Source organism: Cotesia glomerata, linkage group LG5, assembly GCF_020080835.1.
Source record: "Cotesia glomerata isolate CgM1 linkage group LG5, MPM_Cglom_v2.3, whole genome shotgun sequence".
Classification (NCBI taxonomy): domain Eukaryota; kingdom Metazoa; phylum Arthropoda; class Insecta; order Hymenoptera; family Braconidae; genus Cotesia; species Cotesia glomerata.
Genome location: NC_058162.1, coordinates 20,161,562 through 20,188,390, shown reverse-complemented (window position 1 = coordinate 20,188,390; position 26,829 = coordinate 20,161,562). Strand labels below are relative to the sequence as shown.

General features: G+C 40.9%; 1 protein-coding gene across 1 annotated transcript; it reads left to right on the top strand.

Annotated features, from left to right (window-relative positions):
* The first annotated feature begins 245 nt into the window (after positions 1-245).
* On the top strand, positions 246-26,596 carry LOC123266111. Its single transcript, XM_044730142.1, has 7 exons — positions 246-444; positions 504-2,922; positions 3,079-3,575; positions 3,705-4,425; positions 8,492-8,692; positions 25,549-25,682; positions 26,388-26,596. Exons 1-7 carry the CDS (start codon positions 381-383, stop codon positions 26,594-26,596), a joined length of 4,245 nt encoding a protein of 1,414 aa, XP_044586077.1. The 5' UTR covers positions 246-380.
* The last annotated feature ends 233 nt before the right edge of the window (positions 26,597-26,829 follow it).

The window sequence follows — 26,829 nt, the reverse complement described above, 5'->3', positions numbered from 1 at the left end:
CCGCTTTTCCGCTCTTTCTGTAATTATTCATTGGTCCCTCGAGCCGGATCAGGCTGGCTCTATCTCAATTAATTTAATTAATCATACCGCTAAAAATTGTTTTGTGTTAAGTGAAGTGTAATACCGCTAGGAAAGGTCGAGTGTCAGGAGCATCGCAGAGCACATCGGGTGCTGCTCCTGATAGTCATTCGTACACCGGTACGCTGAACTTTCCGTTTATTAAGACTGAAAACTCGACTTCGGGCCTTAAATGACCTCGCTATGGAGAATTACACAAGATAGTTGAAAAATGCAATTTGTGCTTCAACTTTCGTGTTCCGCACCGCGCCGCAGATTGCAAGACCGCTCAAGATTGCCGAAAATGTGGTCAACGTCACTACATGTCCATCCATTTTGGATGCACCAACGAAACCAGCTTCACCGCAGTCTACATCTTCCGCACAGGTAACTAATCGTTCCATTTAGACCGCTTATAATTCAGCATTAACTGTTGGTTATTTCAGATCCGCTTTCCGCTCAAGTATTGCTAGCTACCGCTTTAGTCCAGGTCCGCCCACATCATGGTAATCCAATCACCGCCAGAGTGTTGATTGATCAAGGTTCAGAGCTCTCATTTATGAGACAGTCGCTCTTCAAGAAGCTTGGACAACCGCTACAGCGTGACATGGTCATGCTCAAGGGCATTGGCAATGTCTCCGCAGGAAGCTCACTAGGTGTGAGCACAATTGAGCTTCGTTCGTTGGGTACGACCGCATCAATGCATGTCAGCATGCATATTCTACCAACACTGACGGTAGATCTTCCATCGTTCGTGATCGCTGATCCGAAATGGCCGCATCTTGAGAATCTCAAGCTCGCTGACCCGCAGTATCTACAGCCACGCCCTGTAGATATTATTCTAGGTGCATCACCAGCCGCACAGATCATGAACGCAGAGATTCAACGAGGACCTCGCAATGCTCCTATTGCACAATCCACCACGCTTGGTTGGATTGTCTATGGAGCTGTCACCGCTAAACACGCTTCAACATCACACGCAGCACTACATGCGTCAGTAGATACTGAATTACAAGACGCTATCGCTAAGTTTTGGGAACAGGAAGAAGTTCCATCAGGAAATTCACCGCTCAACACCGCTGAAGAAGACGAATGTGAAATTCACTTTCGTCAAACGCATTATCGACAGCCTGATGGACGCTACGTAGTGAGATTACCGCTTAAGGCCCTTGAGAGTCAACTTGGCGACTCTATCAACGCAGCTATGGGGTCACTCCGCAGATTAATAACTCGCTTGTCGCGAGAAAGAGAATATTCTGACATGTATCGTGCATTCATGGCAGAATACATTCAACTAGGACACATGGTACGAGTACCAGTCAACGAATTGCCCGCAAACGCTTATTTCTTGCCTCACCATGGGGTATTGAAGCTTGATAGTGCCACTACGAAGCTCCGCACAGTGTTCAATGGTTCCTGTGCAACATCTACAGGAATTTCATTGAACGACATTCTCCACGCAGGACCCAAAACGCAAATTGACATTTTTGATGTGATGTTGAGAATCCGTTGCAGCAGGATTCTATTCGCTACTGACATCACCAAGATGTTCAGACAGATTGAGGTCGACTCGCTTGATTGGCCGCTTCAGTGCATTCTCTGGATAGATGAGAATGACTTAATAGACGCTTACTGTCTCAAGACAGTCACATACGGAACCGCTAGTGCACCTTTTGACGCAGTACGTGTGCTTATCCAACTAGTAAAGGATGAAGGACACCGCTTTCCGCTAGCTGTTGCTCCAATGTTGAAAACACGCTACGTAGATGACATCTACGGTGGAGCAGACAACGAAGAAGATGCTATCAAGGCTGCAGTACAAACAAAAGCTCTGTGTGCAGCAGGCTGCTTCCCGCTTGCCAAATGGGCTAGCAATAGCCCACGGTTACTCGCTGAAGTCGCTCCAGAAAAGCAGCTGGATACACCGCTTAAGGAAATCAGTGATGCACCAGTAAAAGTCCTGGGCATGTACTGGAATTCACGCACTGACGCTCTCCAGTTCAAGTACACGCTACCGCCAGAGACGCCCAAGACAAAAAGAGCTATTTTGTCTGAAATCGCTAAGCTGTATGATCCGCCAGGACTTCTCGTACCAATAGTCGTCAAAGCCAAGATCTTTATGCAAGATCTGTGGCTAGATAGAGTGTCATGGGATGAACAATTGTCACCATCACTCATTCACAAATGGACTGGATACCGCGAGGATCTTCGAAACATCGAATCCATCCGCATTCCACGCTGGAATAATATAGCACCTGGAGCAACTATGGAATTGCACGGGTTCTCAGACGCTTCGCAAAACGCTATGGCTGCCGCTGTTTATTTGAGAGTCACTGACGCTGATGGGAACACAAAGGTCTCACTTCTGTGTTCAAAAACGCAAGTAGCACCGCTGAAGACCATGACAATCCCACGCTTGGAATTATCTGCCGCATGGTTGCTAACACAACTGATACTTCATGTCACAGAAGTTCAGTCGCTTGAAAATGTCAGGATCAATCTCTGGACTGACTCCGCTGTGACTCTCGCATGGATTAAAAGTCCAGCAATCCGCTGGAAGACATTCGTCCGCAATAGAGTGGGAAAAATCCAAGAAACGCTTCGAGATGTCTCCTGGAAATTTATTCCAGGAAAACAAAACCCCGCTGACTGCGCTTCAAGAGGTATACCTACGCTAAAACTGAAACAACACGCTCTCTGGTGGCATGGACCAACTTGGCTTCATGAACCAGAATCCTCTTGGCCCACTCTGGAGCCTCCAACCGACAACGCAACGCATCGAGAAGAACGCCAAGGTCTGACACTAGTAACTTGGAAAGCAGAAAATTGCCTGCTCCAACAATTACTGTCGCATTACACGCAGCTGTTTCCACTGCTACGGAAGCTTAGCATCTGGCATCGTGCCATCGACCGCTTTAAAAGAGTTCCACAATCTTCGCTGGCCTACCCGCTTACTCCATCAGACCTGGAGCGCGCTTAATTGACCTTGATTAAGTTCACTCAAGGACAATACTTCGCTAGAGAGATTCACACGCTACAAGATGGTGATGGTCTGCCTAAAAATAACAGCATCACTAAGCTGACTCCGTTCATCGACCATCAGGGGGTCCTGAGAGTCGGTGGCCGCTTGAAAAACGCATTGCTGGACCCAGAAGAGAGGCATCCAGCGATTCTACCGCGACAATCACCACTTACATCAATTTTGATTGATGATTCGCACCGCAAAACGCTTCACGGAGGTACTCAGCTTACGCTCGCTGACTTACGCAAGAGTGTCTGGATCATTGGAGGCCGTGTTCCAGTCAGATCATTTATTTTACGCTGCGTTATCTGCACGAGACACCGTGGAGAACGCGCTCAACAGTTGATGGGTCAACTACCCACCGCACGAGTACAGCCAACTCGAGCCTTCTTGCATACAGGACTCGACTACGCTGGACCTATCACGCTGAAAACGTTTCAAGGACGTGGAGCAAAAACATACAAAGGCTGGATTGCAGTCTTTGTATGCATGTTCAGTTCAGCTGTACACTAAGAGCTAGTAACTGACTACACCGCTGCCGCTTTCATCGCCGCTTATCGCCGCTTCACTAGTCGCCGAGGTATCTGCCACACGCTATATTCAGACTGTGGAACCAATTTTGTAGGAGCAGATAAAGAGCTGAAACGACTATTCGCTGCAGGATCCCTCACATTACGAGAATTATCAACCTTGATCGCTCAAGATGGCACGAACTGGAAATTCAATCCGCCTGGAGCTCCACATTTTGGAGGAAAATGGGAAGCCGCTGTGAAATCTATCAAATTTCACCTTCGAAGAACAATCGGAGACTCGCTGTTGACGCTTGAGCAATATTCAACGCTACTGGCTCAAATTGAAGCCATATTGAATTCCAGACCGCTCACACCGCTGAATGAAGATCCTGCTGACCTGGCTGTACTGACTCCAGGTCACTTCTTAATCGGACAGTCACTGACCGCTATCCCAGAGCCATCGCTGACAGATTTACAACCTGCTTGGCTCTCGCACTGGGAACAAGTCCAGCAAATGGTTCAACATTTCTGGAAACGCTACTACCAGGACTGCATCCACCGCTACCAGGCCATTTCAAAGTGGCATCATCGACGCAACCAGATCAAGGTGGGTTTAGTAGTACTGATCACCACTGAGGATCTCCCGCCAACCAAGTGGCCATTAGCCAAAGTAATTGCTGTCCATCCAGGTGAAGATGGACAAATCCGCGTAGTAACTGTTAAGACAGTTAACACAGAGCTGGTACGTCCAATTACAAAGCTCTGTGTCCTGCCGCTAACGCATGAAGAAGATGATCTTGTCGACGCAGCCGCCAACCCGGGGGAGAATGTTCGGTGAACAAGGCCCAGTAGCGATTAACTCGCTCCTGGGGGACTCCCAAATTCAAGAGACGCACCTGTCCACCGCTAGTTCCCGCAAAAATCGAACCGCCAATAGAAAATCAGCCTCTCGATCACGTCATGAATCGACCGCTTTATTGGCTGATCGCTCCCACTAGACATGCGCAATAGCCTTCTTCCCCAACTCAACGAGGAAGAAGACGGACTATTGTTATTATCTTTCGCTTCTACGCTTTCGCTGCATCAAGTTGCCATTAGTATTTCTTTACTTTCGCTTTTTACTAATAAACCGCATTTCGCTTATTTTATAATTTAAATTGCTTAAATTAACCGCTAATAATTCGCTTTAATTTGTTATAGGTAAATTGTGTTAACAGTACATTTATTTCACCGCTTTTTCAGTGCCGGCAAAGTGTTCAACCACGTGTCAACCGGCTTCGCTTTTGCAAACCACGCTGTAATTTACAAATCCGCTTTTATCTTAACAATCCGCTATTAAAAATATTAAATATTGAGTGTAATTAATGTAAATAAATTACTAGTGTTATTTTTGATAATAATTTACGCGTTTTAATTGAGATATCCAACCCTAAACCTGATCCCCGCTTTTCCGCTCTTTCTGTAATTATTCAACTGTAATATCTGATTCACCGTACATTATGACTCTAAATAAGTTCTTTAATTTATTTATAAGTTTATTAATTTATTATTTTATTATAAAAAAACACTTTTTTCGATTTTTTTCGACAACGATATCTCACGAACGCATCAACCGATTCTAACGTTTTTGGTGGCGATCGATGAGGGTTTTCAAGGTTAAGAGCTGATTAGATTTTGAGACCGATCGGTTCCGCCAATTCAAAGATATTTAAAAAAAATTAAAAAAAAACAACTTTTTTTTTCACTTTTTTTGGATTTTCTCGAAATCTACCGGTCCGAATCGGTTCAAATTTTCAGAAAATCTAAGTTTAGTGAAGCCCTTTCGAATGCCACCAACCGCGATGAAATCGGTCAAGTCATTCAAAAGTTACAAGAGGTTTACATACACACACACACACACACACACACACACACATCCACACACACACACACACACACACACACACACACACACACACACACACACACACACACACACACACACACACACACACACATACACACACACATACATACAGACGTACGGACATCATCGTAAAAATAGTCAGGGAAGCTTCCTGTGACCTTCAAACGTCGAGATTTGATGAAAACTCGATTTTTGTAAAACGGGGTGAAAACAATAACTTCCCGATTTTTAAAAATCTGAGATTTTTAGCGGGAAGTTAAAAATAAAAAGAGATAATTAATTTGTTTATAACAAATTGTTTATTAAATAAACAATGAAAATTTAAATAATAATCGAATTTTTTTTTTAATATCAAAGACCAAGATAAATAGTGATTTAAAAAAAAAAATGGTTCCTTAATTTTCATAATAAGTGGTAAAAAAAAATTGTTATCTAACAAATGCGTTTTTAAGCAATGAAAAAATTTTTTTAAGAAACGGTTTTTTTTTTAAATCATAATTATCATCAAAGATTATGTAATCAAAAAAAAAATTTAGTTATCTCATAAACAACGCGTTTGTTTATAACAATTTTTTAAACAATAGGAGATAAAAATTATTAAAAATCATTTTTAAGTAGCTTAAATAATTAAAAGAAAACGGATCAATAGTAATATTACAAAAAAAATTTTTTTTCAGTGTTTAATTAAGCTTTATAATTTTTCCCTTAGTAAATTGTTAATAACAAAACGAAAATTAATAATTCTTGAATTTTTTCCACGGGAATCCATTCTAAGACCTTTGAAAGATAGCTCTACAAAAGGAAAAAAATCTCAGATTAATAGTTTAACAATTATTGCACTTACAATGTTAATGTTCATGCTAAAAAAAATTGTTAATTAATTAATGGATAACTTATTGAAAAATCGCGATAAAAATTTTTTGACCACGGATTATTGTTCATTGATCTATCCTGCAGGCGCCTGAAGCTTTCTAGGACCTCAAAACGTCAACATCCGTTGAAAACTCGATTTTCGAAAAACGGGGTAAAACCAATAACTTCCCAACTTTTGAAAATTTTCAATTTTCTTAGCGGGAAGTTAAAAATTTTTCATTCCAGCGATGATTTTTCTGTTTGACAGTGAACTTTTTGTATTTTTCATATTTACATTATGAGTTTCAGGTACGATTTATTATGACAAAATGGTGGAGTCTCGATTTTTAGATAATAATAGAGCCTATATTTTAGCGCTCGCGCTTAAGGCATGCAATTTTGCAAAAGTTGTCATTTACATTCTGCATAAATCCGAAGTAGCTTAACCTCGAAAACCCGATGAATGAATATAATAAAAAGTGTAAAACATATTAATCAAAGAGGAGTTTCCATGACGATGAAGACAAACGCGCCGGGTAAATGTGAGCAGGGAGGGTCAAAGCTTTCAAACGGTGCAGTAATGAAATTATTGGAAGCTTCCAACATCGTTGGTTACCACTAGCAAATATTATAGCTTCTGGCTATTGGGGTAGATGTCAGTTTGTCGAGGCCTTGAGGTCAAATTTTCATCTAAGAGTCCTCTGAAACATCTTTATAAATTTATGTTTATAAATAAATCGATATAATTAATAAATAAAGTAATTTCTAATAATTTTATCAAGTTAACTTCTATTCGCAGCTACGACATTTTTTTAAATTCGCTTTTCTTGAATAAGGAAATTGCATAGAAAAAAAATAAAATATTTTATCTTGGAACGTACTTTCTCGGGTCGTAACGTCCGATAAATGTTCAGGGAAGATGACATTTATTAATTTGTATCTGAGCGCCAGAAAATATTTTTTCATCGCTTTTAAGGCTACCTTGAATTAGTTAAGTCTTGCGATGCAACATGGGTTAGAGTAGAGAAAGTGGAACCGTTTATGAAGGGACCAAAATCAATCAAGTTGCCATACATGTGCTGGTAATAGACACATGGTTGCTTTTGCTGGTCTAGTTTATCAGCGTATCCAAACTAATGACAGAAACACAGAGCGTGTTGTTTATGTATCATGTTTATGTACCCTTTGACTTTAAGTGAATATTGCACTTAAAACCGAATTACTATCTATGTCAAATAAAATTAACGTTTAATTTAATTTAGTGAGTATATTTTAAGCATATATGTAATAACTGTTTCATGATATCGTTTTACTTGCATGTAGTATAAAATCATTACAGCTAAAGATAATAATAAGTTAGGTAACGAATTTGAAAATTCAAAATAGCACGACGTTAAAACTCATGTTATTATGAGAAATAATTTGAAAATAAAAACAAAAATTAAAAAAACGATTATTTAGCAGTTCGAATGAAATTAAATTCTTTAAAGCAATTAAAAATTTGTAGAATTGTTAATACGATAAAATAATAAACTTCAATTAAAAAAATTGAAAGATAAGCAATTTTTAATCTAAAAAAAAAAATAAAAGGAAAACTAAAAAATGAAAAAGAAAAACTAAGTAAAAGCTAGTAAAAAAACTAAGTAAATAAATTAAAAAAATTGCCAACTCCAAAATAGTCCACTGCTAGTACTCATGTTATCATAAGAAATTAAAAAAAAAACGAGTGAGCCTCACAGACATAAGTTCACAATAGAAGTGAAACATTTTTAATCATTAAGTTAGTCTATATTATATGTATATGCATAATATAGCATCTCATTTTTTGAAAAACAAAGAAAATAATTTTATCAATTATTCGGTATTTAAGGGGGGAAATACGTGTAGAGGCTTGAAAAAATTCATAATTTTTTTTTTTCATAAATCGCTTGTAAAACTATTGAAAAATATACAGTTAAAATTTCAGGTCAAAATTATTATTCGTTCAAAAGTTACAAGCGATTTAGTAAGTGCGCTCGGTACAGCGCCCGAGAACATAATTACCTGAACGGAGCGGTCGGTTAGGGTCGAGTAGGTAGTCATTCATATACTTCCAGGTATCTGTGAAAATACTTACAATTCGATATATGATCATATTCACAGTGCTGCTAAAAAAATATTTGAATTTTGTTGTAAGAAAGCTGTAGATGAAGAAAAAAAAGAAAATGAGAAGCACGAAAGACCTCTTCTTAATTTTAAAGTATCTGGTGATGGAACTTGGAGGAAACGAGGATTCAAATCATTATTTGGCGTTACAACTCTAATAGGCTATTATACTGGAAAGGTTGTAGATTTAGTTGTTCGGTAATTTCTCACACGCAAAAAATTCTCACTCAAAAATTTCTTGATTAAAAAAATTCTCACAGAGCAAAAAATTATCATTTAAAAGTTTCTCAAATATTTTATTTTCACTTTATCATTAAAAATTCATAATTAAATAAATATTAATTTTAATAATAATTAATAATACCAAATAAATTTTGACAATGAGAAATATTGCCTTTGTGAAAATATCGAACAAGAAATTATTGCTGATAATTTATGTCGCGAGAAATTATTGCATGAGAAAAAAGAGACGGTCACCTTAACTTTTTTCATCACTTATTTTTTAAACGCGTTTTTCTCGAAACTAGTTTTTTCGAACTAGTGTACACTCTAGCTTAAAAAGTTTTTAACCAATCATCTTCAAATTTAGTATATTATTTCTTTACATAATTGTGCTGAATATGAACCTCAATCAGAAGCAATTTTTTCATTTTAACTAATTTTTTTATACTAAACAATAAACAAAAAAAAGGTAAAAAAACATGACTTACTTTCACAGCCGTCAAAAAAATGAAAATTTTTTTTTTTTTCTTTAAAATGAGGTTCATATAGAAGATACATGTCTAAAAAAAGTTATAATTTTGATGCATTGATTTCAGATAAAAATTATGGCCTCCATGATGTACACCAGTTGCGAAGTCGGACGACAACCTACGAGATGTATCAGCTGATATCTTTACTACTTTTTAAGTTTTATTCTTGTAAATGTAAATTTTTACTCTTCAATATATGTATAAAATAACCCAAAAGTTTGAATAAATAATATTAATTTTTTATACCTTTAAATAATTGATTAAAATCTGCTCGAAAACGGCCATCTACACGTATTTCCCCCCTTAAGAAATAAAACACAAAAGTTTGAAAAATCCAAAAATGCACGCCTCATAACGCTAATTTATTTTTTAAGAAAAAAAAAAGTATGTGTGTACTTATGTACGCACGTTAAAAGTTATACTTCTTTGACGTAACAAGATAAAAATCTTTCTAAATATTTTACCTATCGCGTTATCCTACGTTTGTAGAAAAAACGACCCTAATAATAGAAAAAAAAGTATTTAATACTTTGAAAGATTTATTATAACGCATTGTCTAGTTAAATAGTTTATTTAAATATCATAAAAAAATTATTTCTACATAATTAAAAAAATCTGGAAATCGGTTGACCGTGCAGGCCAACCCTAGAACTTCCTGCTAAGTTTGCATTTCAAGCACCTTAAAATGTGTTTTTTGATTAATATTTGAGCTTTTCAAGCTCAAAGCGCAGTTTTTCACATTTTGAGCTCTTCGAGCTTCAAATGTATTTATTAAACAACTGTAACTTTTGAATGTGTCGTTCGATTTTCATTTAAAAAAAAAGCATTCGACGCAGTTTTCAAGCAAAAAAAAAATGTACACATGGTTTCATTATCATTTTTTCGTACGCTTTAAGGTTATTTTTAAAAAACATAAAAATTCAAACTTTTTTTTTAATTTATTCGGAATGGCTTGATGAATTAACTCTTAAATCTATTCAGATCTACGTTTTGATAGACCCTTTCGAATGACGTGTCGTAGAATTCAATCGGTTGATTCGTTTTTGAGAAACCGTACGACAAAAATTTATTGACACACACACACACGGCCGAACACCTCGTCGGGAATAATCAGAATGGCTTCCTGGGATCTTAAAACGTGGACATCCGGTGAAAACTCGACTTTTAAAAATCGGACCGAAATCAATAACTTCCCATTATTAAAAATTTTCAATTTTCTTAGCGGGAAGTTAAAAATATATATTTATATAAAATATCGTGGATTCAGTTGCCAGTTCTCACGCAAACATACGTAGATGTACTTATTTTTATTTTATTGGTAACTTTCTTTAAAAAACTAAAATGTCGAGTAGCTAACTTTAGGGTGTCGGTTGTTCGTGACGGTGTGCGCGCGCATCATAAAAATTTACCCTCATTATTTTTGCCTAACGCGGCAAAAGAAGTATCTTTAAAAAATCGTCAGATCAAAAAGCTTCATAAAGAATCTTTAAGTTTGAATTGATCGAACAATAAATTTTGGAGTGATTCCGAAAAAACACTTTTTTTGGTTTTCTTTCCTTCACGATATTTCTCGAACGAATTAACTGATTTTGACTGGATTAACGGCGATCGACGTGGTTTTTCAAGGTTAAGAGCTGATTTTTGGAGTTGATCGATAAAGCCGTATAAAAGTTATTCGAAAAAAACCACTTTCAAAAAAATTAGGAAAACGGTTGACCCTAAAGGCCATCCCTGCAACTTCCCGCTAATTCCGTTAACACCTAGCCGCTTTTTTTGAGCTCTTCGAGCTCAAAAATACTATCTGTGTGTTGGTATGTTGGTAAAGTAAGTTTCATAGAACACTATTTTTTGAATTTTCAAACCGCAATAACTTTTGAATGAATGAACCAAGATTTTTAAGCCTCATGAAGAATTTCTAAATTTCAATTGGTCAAACTAGAAATTTCGGAGTAACTCCGAAAAAACACTTTTTTCGGTTTTCTTTCGTTCACAATATCTCTCGAACGAATCAACCAATTTGACCGGATTGGCAGCGATCAACGTGGTTTTTAAAGTTGAAAGCTAATTAGTTTTTGGAATCGATCGGTGAAGCCGTTTGAAAGTTATTCCAAAAAAATCACTTCTGAAAAATTTTTTTCCTATTTTTTTGAGATTTCTTCAAATTTCTTAGTCTACCAGTCAGAATCGGTTCAAATAAACAGCAAATCTTAGTTTGGCGAAGCCCTTTCGAATGGCACCAACCGCGATGAAATCGGTTTAACCGTTCAAAAAATATAAGAGGTTTACATACTTACACACACACACACACACACACACACACACACACACACACACCTGCGGCAGAGGAGAAACTGCTACCAGGCACGTCTCCCCGTAGCGAATGGGAGAACGCTCGCTGTCCTTGGATGACACTAGGTCTCTTAGTTGATGAGGTACCGAGGGTAGGAGCCAAATAAAATACGCTTCCGTGGATAAAACTCCCCCCCCCCCTTTAATGGGTTGGTCACACTAACTGACCTAGCAAGACGATCGTTCCCTACTGTAACTCACTGGGAGTGTCCGGAACCCGTGTCGATTATTTTCGACGATGCAGGCTACGGCTGATGTGAGCTTGCTCTGCCGAGGTGTAAGTTTCAGTAGCGGATCCGGAGCCAGCCACTTCCGGCCTTGATCAGGAAGTACGCAGTGAGTGTTAGAGATCGGAATCTTCACCGCCCCGAGCAAGTCTAGTCCGTTCGTGTATTCCGGGACTGGCTAAGTGTCGGCTAGGCCTCAGAGAACTGGAGTAGGAGTACTATCTCCGAGGGTACACCCGTTCCTAGTTATGACAACCCGCTCCACTCCGTACGATGCGCTGGTAAATCAAAAAGTATGAGTAATTTACAGGAAACAAACAAGGTGGAAACAGGCTTCATGCCCAACAAACAGCGATTGAAGCAAGCGCTGAAATGAAGAGAACGCAAGCGCTGGAGTGCCTTGAAAAGCTGACCATTGAGCTGCAAGAGTTTGTCCAAACTAAGGTCAATATCCACAAGGAGATAGACCAAGACAACCGGTGTAGTCAATGCTCTTGGAAGATTCAAGAAACTATACGAGGAATGGCAGTCATCACGACGACGCATTCAAACTGAAGTTGAGACGGAAGAAGCAATGGACAGAAGAATATATGGTGAGGCTTTCGCCTACCTCCGAAGAGGCCGTTTCCTGGGCTCAAAAGAGCTATACACGCATGTATATTTGTCCTACCCCCACATAGGAAATACACAGCCAAGTTTGCCGGCAAGGAAAAACCCTGTCCTCAAGCATTTACGCTATCATAGGACAGATGTGAATTGAGTTGATTTTAATGTCAATCTGTCCTCGTACTTAGTTAACTGTATCAACCCATTCAACGACTGCGTTAGCCTGATCGGTAATATAATAACAACCCGACCAGTTACCAGCGGGGCCTATGCGGGGAGGTGCAGCCGTAAGACCTGTTTGAGCCGTAACACCTATCCCCTTACAAGAGTCTCGTTCGTTCGTTCTTCTGTCCATCCTAGTCCCCGAATCTTTGAGCTTACCTGCGTTGCCAAATTATTTTGACAACGTCACGAGGCCTTGCTCAGAGAAGCAATGGACACTGGAGCCGACGGTGACGGTGAATCTACTGCTGAGGATAAGGGTGAAACTGACACAAGGCCTGGAAAGAGAAAGAACCGAAATTCGCCAGAGCCAACCGACAAAGTCACAAAGAAGAAGGACTTAAAAAAATCCCACCCCAACGACTGGCAGGGCAGGGTGACGAACCTAAGAAGGCGACTGATTGGGAAAAAGTACAGTCTAAGAAGGAGAAGAGGAAGCTAGCTAGAGAGCAACTCTCAAAGCAGCCACCAAAGGAGCCCAGGCCAGAGCCTAAGCGGAAAAAAACACGCAAATGGATCAGACCCGACGCACTGATCATCCACCCGGCCGAGAAAACAAAGTATGCCGAGATTCTGCGTCGCATAAAGCAGGACGTCCCAGATGAGCAGGTTCGTTCAACGGTAGATAAGATCAACAAGACCATAAGTGGTGACTTGTTGATAACGATTTTAAGGAAGAGCACTGACAAAGGCCGAGCCCTCCAAAAGACGATCGCAGACATCCTTAAGGAAGAGGCCAAAGTGATCTGCAAAGGACCACAGGAGACCATCGAGATCCGAGATGTTGATGACAACTCGACGAAAGAGCATATTCAGACCGCTCTAAAGAGTGAAGCTGGAGAAAGTTGTGAAATCCCACTAGAGGCAATCAAAATCCGTAAAGCCTTGAGGGGTACGCAGACAGCCACAGTGTTACTACCAGCAGCTGCAGCACAAAAGTTACTGGAGGGAAACTGCAAAATAAGGATCGGCTGGGTCAATTGCCGAATGAGAGCAACGAAGAGACCCATACAATGCTTCAAATGCTGGCACTTTGGGCACTTCGGATCTCAGTGCAAAAGCGAAGTCGACCGGTCTAAGCACTGCATAAGGTGCGGAAAAGAAGGACACAAAATTGCTGATTGTGAAAATCCAGCTAAATGTGCACTGTGTGTTGAACAGCACGGCGTAGAAAAAGCGGCTCACCATGCAGGCACGAACAGATGCCCCGTCTTCCAAGATGCGCTCCAGAAGATAACAAAGCCAAGAACATGAAGATATTGCAGGTCAACTTCAATCATTGTGAGGCTACGCATGACCTGCTCATGCAAACTGGGCGCGAATTAGAGGCAGACGTAGCACTTATAAGTGAGCCTTATAGACACCTGAGTAACCAACCCTGGGAATCCGACAGCACTAACAAAGCCGTCATCTAGTCCTGCAGTAAATGTCCTTTTCAGAGAACAGTCAACAATAAAAAATCCGGCTTCGTAGCAGCATGGGTAGATGGCCTCCACTTCTACAGTTGCTATGCACCACCTAGTCTCTCTAATGAACAGTTTGAAGACTTCTTTGATCGGCTAACTGAGGACGCAAGAAAACCCTTTCCCGTGGCAATAGCTGGTGACTTTAATTCTTGGGCAGCAGACTGGGGCAGCAAGTTCACTAATACACAAGGAAAAGCACTTCTCGAGGCAATGGCCACACTGAACGTGATCCTTCTCAACACCGGTGACACGCCAACGTATACTAAGGAAGAGGCAAACTCAATTGTCGACCTTACATTTGTCAGGAGTTGCTTAGCTCGAAGAGGTTTTTCTTGGAAAGTATTGAACATCTACACAGCCAGTGACCATAGTGCGATACTATGGGAAATATCAATTGGCCAGAATCTAACAAGAGTCAACAGGAACGCTAGCGTGGTTGGGTAGACAGTTAAATCTCTCGACCTCACTGATTTAGTAGTAGCCCTAGAGTGCGATCCGATCATCGTAGAAACTGCTGAAGAGAAGACCAAAGACCTAATGAGAAGAGTCACCCAGGCTTGCGACGCCAGTATGTCTCGGAAACGTAGCATGAATTCAAGACCTTCGGTGCACTGGTGGAACGATCACATTAGCATTCTACGTTCAGAGTGTCTTAAAAAAATAAGAAAGTCTCAGCGTGGCTACAGACGACCTAACTCCGCAGAGCTGTTGGCAGAGTATAAAAAGGCCCGTCGAGAACTAAACAGAGCCATTAAAGAAAACAAAAGACGCTGCTGGAAGGAACTGGTCGCAGAAGTAGAGAAAGATCCATGGGGCAAACCGTATAAGGTGGTTATGACCCACCTGAAATGCCAGCCAATGCCATCACCTACGTGTCCACAGCTCCTAGAGAAGACTGTTACTGCGCTGTTTCCCCAACAACCGGTATTCACCTACAAGTTGGAGCAGCTCAACCCTGCTCCAGGAAGACATTCCAACTATCACGTTAGACGAGTTGATAGAGGCAGGCAATCGAGTAGGGAATAATAAGGCGCCGGGATTGGACGGAATCACTAATATTACTACTTGCTACTTCCGAAGGAGAAAAAGCCGCTGGAAGAACTGTCATCCTATCGACCACTCTGCATGTTAGACACGGCCGGCAAGATATTCGAGCGCATAATTCATCAGAGAATAGAGGCTGTAGTCGATCCACTCCTGGCAACGAGATGGAAAGGTGGAATGAAGAAATACTGCTTGGTGGCTGCTTTGGACATCAAGAATGCCTTCAACTCAGCTAACTGGGACTGCGTTATGCGGGCTCTAGAAGAAAAAAACGTACCAGGATACCTTCGCAGAATGGTAGCGAGCTACTTCACGAATAGGGTTCTGAAAAATGACATGAAGAACGGTACGGAAGTGTACGAAATCTCCGGAGGAGTGCCACAGGGATCAGTTTTAGGTCCTCTGCTATGGAACATCATGTATGATGGCCTCCTGAGAATAGCATTGCCCACGGGAGAAACTTGTAGCATATGCGGATGATGTAGCTGTCGTGATCGTCACAAAGCACCTCGAAGAGATAGAAATGGCATTTGATATAACATTTAGACGAGTCAATTTGTGGATGGACATGATGAACTTGCAACTAGCCAAGCATAAAACGGAGGCAGTGCTCATCACTCGTAGAAAAACGGCAGAAACCATCAAGTTGTGAGTCGGAGAACAAGAAATAACATCACAACCATTTATCCGTTATCTGGGAGTGATGCTAGATGCCCGACTCAACTTCAAGCAGCAGGTGGAACACGTCAGTGCCAAAGCGTCAGTAGTGAGGGCTAGTCTCACACGGCTGATGCCTAACATCGGAGGCCCAATGCAGAGCAGGAGGCTACTATTGTCATCAGTAGTCACATCAGTGCTCACTTACGGAATATCCATTTGGGCTGATGCACTGGCAACCCAGAAATCATGGAGAAAAGCTGGACCAGTATATCGACTGAGTACCCTACGAGTAGCTAGTGCCTTCCGCACTATATCAGAAGAAGCAGTCTGCGTCATTGCCGGAACCCTTCAGCTTAGAGTTCTAGCAGAGGAAAGACGAGCCCTTTACCAAAGAAAAAGGTCAACTGCACTGAGCCCTGAAGAACTTAGAATTGAAGAACGGCAGAACAGCATAGGCTGATGGCAACTACAATGGAATGCTGCAGAGAAGGGTAGGTGGACGCACCGCCTCATACTTCGGATCGACATTTGGCTTAACCGGAATCACGGCGAGGTCAATTACTATCGTACGCAGATGTTGTCGGGACACGGGTGTTTTCGAGAGTATCTACACCGCTTTAAGCACGATGACTCTTCGGAGTCCCCTCCTGCCCAGGAGTTGCTGAAGATGCGGAGCACGTCTTCCTTGTATGTCCTCGTTTCGATCCGTAGCGTAAAGAGTTGGAGAGGTTCCTGAACCAGAGAATGCAACCAGATTCACTAGGGGAAGAAATGTTGTCGTCAGAAGCTGCCTGGAACGCTAGCAACACGTTTGCAACAGAAGTCCTCAAAAACTTGCGTTTCACCGAAAGAAGAAGAGCAAATATCAGAAGATAGAAGGAAGGTAGTTAACACCTTAGCCACCAGAAGGAAGAGCAGTAGCTAGATCCTCCCCTCACGAAGTAATGCCTGACGGCGGTTCCCATGAGGGATTAGAGGAAAGAAGAAAAGGGGTTTAGGGTTTAGTGAGTAGGGGCGTTAGTGTCGAGTTTTAGTATGACGCTGCGTCGAATCTTCACATATCCAGGCGAAACAGCTATGCTTGGAATCCGCAAAAAGGATTCCCCCCCCCCCTCAAAAAAAAAAAAAAACACACACACACATACAGACATAGTGACAACCTCGTGGTAGTAGTCAGGGAAGCTTCCTTGGACCTCAAAACGTCGAGATCCGAAGAAAACTCGATTTTCGAAAAACGGGATAAAACCAATAACTTCCCGATTTTTTAAAATCTTCGATTTTCTTCGAGGGAAGTTAAAAATTGGGAAGTCATTGGTTCCATGTCAGTTTTCGAAAATCAAGTTCTAATCTGATCTCCACATTTTTAAGGTCCTAGGAAGTAGCTCTTAATATTCCTACGAGGATTTCTATCAGCGTGTGTGTATGTGTGTGCGTGTGTGAGTGAAACCTCTCATAACTTTTGAGCGAGTCCACTGATTTGAACGACATTCGCGTCATTCGATAAACTTCAGCGAGACTTCCTCATAAAACTAAAATAACTTTTTTCTTTTAACAGCTTTTAAACAGATGTAACGATTAATTCCAAAATCTAATCAGCTCTTTAAATTAAAAAATGACGTTGATTGCTGCAAATCGCATCAAAATCGGGTGATGTGTTGAAGAGAAATCGTACACTATTTTAAAAAAGTGTCTTTTTCAAATAACATCGAATTTATTCTCGGATTATTTTTGATGTCATAATTTAACTATCAATGCTCAGAAAACTGAGTCAGAGGCCGCCAATTTCTTCAAAATCATTTGGTGCGCTTGTGAGATATTTAATTTGAAAAGTAAGATCTTCAGGCCTACAAGATTATTCAGCTTGAAAAAATTTTCCTGAATCCCTAAACCAAGAAAGAGAGTGCAAAAAAATTACGAATCTTTTTTTTCGTGCTATCACGTTGAATTGCGTGAGAACTATGAGTCTAAAAAATATTTTACTGGGAGATCCAAAAACTAGAATTTTCTCAAGACAACTCTTTTTTTAACTTCCCGCTAAAAATCTCAGATTTTCAAAAATCGGGAAGTTATTGTTTTCACCCCGTTTTGCAAAAATCGAGTTTTCACCAGATCTCGACGTTTGAAGGTCACAGGAAGCTTCCCTGACTATCCCCGCGAGGTTGTCACTATGTCTGTATGTGTGTGTGTGTGTGTGTGTGTGTTTTTTTTTTTTTTTTTTTTTTTGTAGGGGGGGGAATCTTTTTTACGGATTCTAGGTATAGCTGTTTGGCCTGGATATGTGGCGACTCGACGCAGCGTCATACTAACTCGACACTAACGCCCCTACCCACTAAACCCTAAACCCCTTTTCCTTCTTTCCTCTAATCCCTCATGGAAACCGCCGTCAGGCATTACTTCGTGAAGGGAGGATCTAGCTACTGCTCTTCCTTCTGGTGGCTAAGGTGTTAACTATCTTCCTTCTGTCTTCTGCTATTTGCTCTTTTTCTTTCGGTGGAACGCAAGTCTTTAAGGACTTCTGTTGCAAACGTGTTGGTAGCGTTCCAGGCAGCTTCTGATGACAACATTGCTTCTACTAGGGAATCTGGTTGCATTCTCTGGTTCAGGATCCTCTCCAGTTCTTCACGCTGTGGATCGAAACGAGGACATACAAAGAAGACGTGCTCCGCGTCTTCAGCAGCTCCTGGGCAGGACGGGCACTCCGAAGAGTCATCGTGCTTAAAGCGGTGTAGATACTCTCGAAAACACCCATGTCCCGACAACATCTGCGTAAGATAGTAATTGACCTCACCGTGATTCCGGTTAAGCCAAATGTCGACCCGAGGTATGAGACGGTGCGTCCACCTACCCTTCTCTGCAGCATCCCATTGTAGTTGCCATCGGCCTATGCTCTTTTGCCGTTCTTCAATTCTAAGTTCTTCCGGGCTCAGTGCAGTTGACCTTTTTCGTTGGTAAAGGGCCTGTCTTTCCTCTGCTAGAACTCTAAGAGGTAGGGTTCCAGCAATGACGCACACTGCTTCTTCTGATAGAGTGCGGAAGGCACTAGCTACTCGTAGGGCACTCTGTCGGTATATTGGTCCAGCTTTTCTCCATGATTCTTGGGTTTCCAGTGCATCAGCCCAAATGGATATTCCGTAAGTGAGCACTGATGTGACTACTGATGACAATAGTAGCCTCCTGCTCTGCATTGGGCCTCCGATGTTAGGCATCAGCCGTGCGAGACTAGCCCTCACTACTGACGCTTTGGCACTGACATGTTCCACCTGCTGTTTGAAGTTGAGTCGTGCATCCAGCATCACTCCCAGATAACGGATAAATGGTTGTGATGTGATTTCTCGGTCACCGACATTAATCTTAATTGTTTCAACTTCTTTTCGGCTGGTAATAAGCACTGCTTCGGTCTTCTGCTTGGCCAGTTGTAGGTTCACTGTATCCATCCACTGGTTGATCTTCTCAAAAGTGATGTCAAACAGATGTTGAATCTCGTCGAGGTGTTTGGCGACGATCACTGCGGCAACATCATCCGCATACGCTACCAGTTTGACACATCTTGGAAGCTTCAGTCTCAGGAGCCCGTCATACATGATATTCCACAGAAGTGGACCAAGAACAGAGCCCTGTGGCACACCACCGGTTATATCATACTCTTTTGGACCATTCTTTGTATCGTATTTCAGCACTCTATCTGTAAAATAGCTAATCACTAGTCTGCGAAGATATGTTGGCACGTTCTTCTCGTCGAGAGCTTGCATGATGCAGTCCCAATTAGCGGAATTGAAAGCATTTTTGATGTCCAAGGCAGCCACCAGGCAGTACTTCTTCGTTCCACCCTTCCATCTAGTTCCTGCGATTGCCTCTTTGGCCGTATTAACAACCAGGTTGATCGCGTCCAGGGTTGATCGTCCTTCCGGAATCCATACTGGTTGTCTGCCAAGAGTGGGTCGACTACTGCATCTATTCGCTGATGGATGATACGCTCAAATATCTTACCCGCCGTATCTAGCATGCAGAGTGGTCGGTAAGATGACGGTTCTTCTGGCGGTTTCTTTCCTTTAGGTAAAAGTACTAACCGTTGCTGTTTCCACTTACGAGGAAAAGTCCCCTCCTTGAGGCATGCGTTGTAAGCGTCTAGAAATAATGTTGGTGCTGCCTTTATGATGGTTTTCAAGGCTATATTAGGGATTCCGTCCAATCCCGGCGCTTTATTATTTCCTACCCGATTACAGGCCTCCAACAATTCTTCTTCAGTGACAGGTGGAATGTCGTCCAGTTCATCTTGCGTTGACTGATAATTGAGACTGTGTTGCTGTGGAAACAGCGCAGTGACGATTTTCTGAAGGAGTTGGGGACACGTAGGTGACGGCATTTGTTGTTTCTTCAGGTGCGTCATGACCACCTTATACGGCCGACCCCACACGTCTTTGTCGACCTCGTATATGAGCTCTTTCCAGCATCTTCTTTTGCTCTCTTTTATGGCCTTATTAAGTTCACGACGAGCTTTTTTGTACTCTGCGATCAGCACTGCAGAGTAAGGTCGTTGATAGCCACGCTGTGATATTCTTCTCTTTCGATGACACTCTTTACGGAGGTTGCTGATATGATCATTCCACCAGTGTACCGCAGGTCTTGAATTCATAACACGTTTGCGAGGCATACTGGCATCACAAGCTTGTGTTACTTGCATCATCAGAGCCTTAGTATGTTCTTCTGCACATCCAGTCTCTATCGGATCACTATCGAGGGCTGTTAGCAATACTTTTGGGTCAAGAGATTTCACCTTCCAACCGACGGTGTTAAATTGCTTGATAGGCCCCCGGAGGTTCTGGTCGTTTGACGTTTCCCAGAGTATCGCATGATGGTCACTGGCAGTGTAGATGTCCAGTACCTTCCAGTTAGTGTTACCTTTAGCAAGGCTGGTACTGACAAAAGTGACGTCTACAATCGAGCTTGCGTCACCTTTGGTGTAGGTCGGCGTGTCACCACTGTTGAGCAAGACTACATCTAGTGTAGAAAGAGCTTCTAGCAGCTCTCTTCCTCGTGCATTAGTCTGCTTACTGCCCCAGTCCACTGCCCAGGCGTTAAAGTCCCCGGCTATCGCCACTGGATGATGTTGCTTCGCGTCCTCGGTCAGTCGATCCAAGAAGTCAGTAAACTCAGCAATTGAGAGGCTAGGTGGTGCGTAGCAGCTGTAAAAACGGATGCCATCTACTGATGCTGCTACAAAGCCAGCACTGCCATTGGTAGCTACACTCTGGAAAGGGAGCTTACCACAAGCCCAGATCACAGCTTTCGTGGTGATATCCGTCTCCCAAGGTTGTCCAGCTAAATGTTTATATGGCTCCGATAAAAGCACAACGTCGAGCTTTAATTCCCGTACTGTCTGCATAAGCAGGTCATGCGCAGCTTCGCAGTGATTGATGTTAAGCTGCAGTATCCTCATGTTCGTTTATTTGTCAGCTTCTGGAGTGCTTCTTGGAAGACTGGACATCGGCCAGAACCAGACCGGTGAGCAGTGTCCTGAGAGCCAGGTTTTTCCGCACATAACGCACATTTCACTTTATCTTGGCATTGAGCAGCTTGATGACTTGTTTGCCCACATTTGATGCAAAGCCCAGATCGGTCGACTTCGCTTTTACATTGGGCAGTAGTGTGCCCAAAGTGCCAGAACTTATAGCATCGTAGTGGTGTCTTAACTGCTCTGACACGGCAATTTACCCAGCCAATCCTTATTTTACCTGTCTTTCCAAGTATCTTCTGCACTATTGCTGCTGGCAATCGTACCGAAGCAGTTTGAGTACCTCTGTAGGCCGGACGAATTTTAATGACATCTTCAGGTATTTCGTAGTCATTTCCAGCTGCCTCTTGTAAGGCCTTCCGGACATCGTCTTTAGTTGTTTCGTCGTCAATGTCCCGGATTTCAAGCTGTTCCTCTGGGCCTTTACAGATGACTTGCGCTTCTTCTTTAAGGATGCTCTTGATGGTCTTCAGCAAAGCTTGTCCTTTGTCTGCGGTCTTTCTGGAAAGCGTAATGAGCATATTCCCATCATTCGTCTTTTGAACCTTGTCAACGACGTCACGGGTCTGATCTGGTGGGACATCTTTTTTAATCCGACGCAGTATCTCGGCATATTTTGCCTTCTCAACGGGTCGAATAATTAAGGCATCTGGTTTGGTGAATTTTCGCGGTTTTTCCCGCTTAGGCTGCGGCCGAGATTTGTTCACCGGTTGTTTTGGTAACCGCTCTCTCGCTTGCTCCTTCTTCTCCTTCTTGGATTGGACCTTCTGCCATTCAGTCACCTCTTTTTTTCCGGCGTTCTGCACTGCCGTGTTTTTCGGAGGGCTTGGTTTCAGGTCCTTTTTCTTCACAACTTGGCAGATCGTTGGGTCGGGAGAAGATCGATCTTTTCTCTTAGTTGACTTGCTGCTAGTTCTGATTCTGTCTTCCGCGACTGATTCACCGTCACCTTCGGCTCCAGTGTCCATTGCTTCTTCATTCACGATAGTTGCTTGAATGCTTCTCTCCGGTGTAGTGCGAGAAGTGCGTCGTACTGTTAAACACCATTCTTCATCAAGTTTCTTGAATCTCTGGAGGGCATTGGCTACGCTGGTCGTCTTGGTCTTAATCTCCTTGTGGATATTGACCTTAGATTGGATGAAGTCATTTAGCTCACTGGTCAGCTTTTCAAGGCGTTCAAACGCTTGCGACCGCTTCATTTCAGCGCTTGCTTCAATCGCTGCTTGTTGGGCATGAGGCCCGTTTTCACTATTGTTGTTTTCCTGAATTTTACTCATACTTTTAAATTCACCAGCGCATCGTACGGAGTGGAGCGGGTTGTCATAACTAGGAACGGGTGTACCCTCGGAGATAGTACTCCTACCCCAGTTCCCTGAGGCCTAGCCGACACTTAGCCAGCCCCGGAATACACGGACGGACTAGACTCGCTCGGAGCGGTGAAGATTCCGATCTCTAACACTCACTGCGTACTTCCTGATCAAGGCCCGAAGTGGCTGGCTCCTGATCCACTGCTGCAACTTACACCTCGGCAGAGCAAGCTCACATCAGCCGTGGCCTGCATCGTCGAAAATAATCGACACGAGGTTCCGGTCACTCCCAGTGGGTCACAGCAGAGAACGATCGTCTTGTTAGGTCAGTTAGTGCGACCAACCCATTAAAGGGGAGTTTTGTCCACGGGAGCGTATTTTGTTTGGTTATTTTGCTTGGCTCCTACCCGCTGTACCTCATCAACTAAGAGATTAAGTGTCATCCAAGGACAGCGAGCGTTCTCCCATCCGCTCGGGGAGACGCGCCCGGTAGCAGTATCTCTTCTGCCCCGAGTGTGTGTGTGTGTGTGTGTGTGTGTGTGTGTGTGTGTGTGTGTGTGTGTGTGTGTGTGTGTGTGTGTGTGTGTGTAAGTAGGTGAATCACTTATAACTTTTGAACGGTTGAACCGATTTCATCGCGGTTGGTGCCATTCGAAAGGGCTTCGCCAAACTTAGATTTCCTGAGAATTTGAACCGATTCGGACCGATAGATTTTGAGAAATTTTGAAAAATCTCAAAAAAAATTAGAAAAAAATCATTTTTGAAAGTGGTTTTTTTGGAATATCTTTTAAACGGCTCGATCGATCAATTTCAAAAACTAATCAGCTCTTAACGTCAAAAAACCACGCCGATCGGCGCTAATCCGGTCAAAATCAGTTGATTCGTTCGAGAGATAGCGTGAACGAAATAAAACCGAAAAAAACCGAAAAAACTGTTTTTTTCACATAACTTCGTCATTTCTTCTCGGATCGTTTTTGATGATGTAGAATAATTTCAGAAGTTAAAAAACCGCGTCGATTGCCGCCAAAAACGTGGAAATCGGTTGATTAGTTCGAGAGATATCCTCGACGAAATATTTGGAAATAAGGATTTTTTCAACATAACTTCGACATTTTTTGGAATAACTTTCAAACAGCTCTACCGATCGATTCCAAAAACTAATCAGCTCTTAACATCATAAAACCACGTCGATTGCCACCAAGCTGGTCAAAATCGGTTGATTCGTTCGAGAGATATCGTGAACGAAAGAAAACCGAAAAAAGTGTTTTTTCAGAGTTACTCCGAAATTTCTAGTTTGACCAATTAAAACTTAGAAATTATTTATAAGGCTTAAAAAACTACGTAGAATGCCGCCAACCGCGTAAAAATCGGTTCATTCATTCAAAAGTTATTGCGGTATGAACATTCAAAAAATAGTGTTCCATGAAACTTCTATCAGACTTTTGAGCTCAAAGAGCTCAAAAGCATAGAAAAGGTATCTTTTTGAGCTCGGAGAGCTTAAAACAACACACAGATTGTACTTTTGAGCTCGAAGAGCTCAAAAAAGCGGCCAGGTATTAACGGAATTAGCGGGAAGTTGCAGGGATGGCCTTTAGGGTCAACCGTTTTCCTAATTTTTTTATCTTGATATTATTTTTACTCAAGCAAAACCCGTCAAAAATTACTACAAAGTTTTAAAATTTTTTTTGCTACCTTAATTTTTGTTATGACAATTTAAAGATCTGGCCAGATCTGTTTATATATGGCCAGATCTAATCCGTTTTTCCCGGGTATGAGTAGTTTAGCGCAATAAGCGGAGTGAGTGTGCCAACACACGAGTGCCGAAAGCTTCATACACACACAATGCTTCAAGTGTGGAAATAAGTTAAAAAAAAGTAAACATGGAATTCGGTAAATTTAAATAAATATACATCATACACCCATGTTATACGTAAATTGATCACAGTAAAGTTTAAATATGCAACAAGTTTTCACCAACAACTTTGGAACCCTAGTAGAAATAATCGAGTTTTCAGTCGATATAAACCAGTAACTGGCCAGTGATATCGAGTAAAAACTCGAAATCGCGCCACCTACAACTAAGTCATAAACATTGGTCACACCGACACTGTACCTTTACTAGTGTGTGTCTGTTTATTGTTTTCTATTAACCTGTACACGTCGTTATTTTAAAAAATATTAAAAAACAGTATAAATTAATCAAAATTAGTATATGTTAACGTGTAAATATTTTACTAAATATATTACAAAATGGATGCGGTAAAAAAAGTTGACACAATAAATGAATTGCGACTGTGAGCAATAAAATCAAATATTACGGAAGCCCGGTTGGCTCACAGTAAACTTATGAGAAAGTGGCGCTACACAGACCCATTTTTAACATGTGTGCTGCAAACTTAAATACAAGTGTATCGATAACTGGTAAAAATTTCACAGGTTAATTTTTAACTTGTGCACTTGTGCACTCGTGAACTGGAGATAGGGACAAAATGGTGTCATACAAAAACCCTAGGCTTCAAACCCCGGCCGCCATTTAAAAATGTCAACAATAACTCATACGGTAGCCAAGAAAGTCGTCGCTAATTATCGCGAAACAATTTGATAAAATATCAGTCTTGGCTTTTCATAAAAGTGTAGATATGAAGTATTTGATTATTAATAATAGTATCGTCGTACAAAAACTATTGACATAATTTAAATCTCATATAATTATTATTATTTAATTCGTCAATAGAATCAGTATACATTGCAACATCTGATGCTGTAAAAGAACCGAAATATTTTATTTTGGCCTGTACATTTTTTTTTTTTAATAAAAATGGATGCTGTGAAAGTATTTGATAATAACGGTTCAGTTAAATTAAGTTAACTGTAAAAAACAGAAAAATATCTATTAACACTATTAAAAGATACTTTTCCGGTGCCAGTAGTCTAACTTACTATGAAAATAGCGAAAAATTCGGCGTTGAAATTGAAAACGAAGATCTTTTATTAGTTAAAGATGTCAATGAGTATGAGATTTACTATGCTAATCATTTAAGAGGTGAGTTATTAAAAATGTTCGAAAAGCTTAATAAAATGTTGGTTGGTAAAAGAAAACAATGCTTCATAATGTATTCATAAAGTTAAATCTTGATAGTTTTCTCTCTAAGTTTACATTTGTAACAAATTTTTAATGCGAGATAAATGGCTAAATTTTTCGAAAAAAATTAATTAGTTTTTATTATTTACAGAAAATACTCAAAGAAATTGCAAAAAACGTCGAATTCAAGAAATTATGGATGCACTTAAAAATAAATCAGATGAACATACTAAAGTTGAAGTTGAACCAAAAAGTCAGGTATGTGAAAAACAAAAATCATAAAATATAAATCTTTTTTATCAACAAATAAAAAAATTTAACTGATTTTAATAGTAATACGAATTACACTAATATAATTATTCGAGAATACATATTGTTATAAAATATTTGACTATGATAATTCAATAAGTTTTTTTTACATACTAACGTGCAATTTTCATTTTATTTGCAGAAGCCAACAAAAAAAATTCAACGAAAGCTGTTGCACATAGCATGAAAACACAAGAGCAGTCCTGATGAACGGTTTTATAAGCAAATGCGAGATCCTGTTGGAGGCATAAAAAAAACTTGATCGCAATTCCGATTATTCTTTTGATGAAATTCGTCAATTAAGTGTAGCTGCTATTCGAAATACTTTTAACGAACATATTTTCGATTTATCTGTAGTAATGTTAGCCAGCAATGATGAAGAAGTAATAACTAAGTTTACGAATGTAAAGGGTCAGCAATGTAATTTTTGGGATTTCTCATCAAAGCTTAAACTAACCAATGGGCTTCTACGATTGTGCTTACTTACTACATTGCGAAAAACTAGCAGTACTACCGTAGATTCAACGGACTTTGCCTTCATTCGGGATCGATTTCAAGTTGCCTAATATGCAGGGCTCTCACAGTATAAGAATTTCAAATAAAGAAAATATTCTGCAAGCAAAAAAATCTGCTATAAATCTACAATCTTCATCTATTAAAATTATTTCACTTTCACATCGACCAGCATTTACATTGAGTAACGATCCGCTGCCTGTGATCATAAATAATACAGCTAATAAATCAGCAAGATCAGGAACGAGTGGAAACACCAGTAAGCAACAATCGTTACCTGAAAAAG

Excerpts from the sequence above, each read along its gene's own strand:
- LOC123266111 (XM_044730142.1), top strand. The coding sequence starts at position 381 with ATGTCCATCCATTTTGGATGCACCAACGAAACCAGCTTCACCGCAGTC. Across the intron at positions 3,576-3,704 it reads AGTCTTTGTATGCATGTTCA|GAGCAGATAAAGAGCTGAAA; the intron begins GTTCAGCTGTAC and ends CCAATTTTGTAG. Across the intron at positions 4,426-8,491 it reads AACCCGGGGGAGAATGTTCG|TGCTGCTAAAAAAATATTTG; the intron begins GTGAACAAGGCC and ends TCATATTCACAG.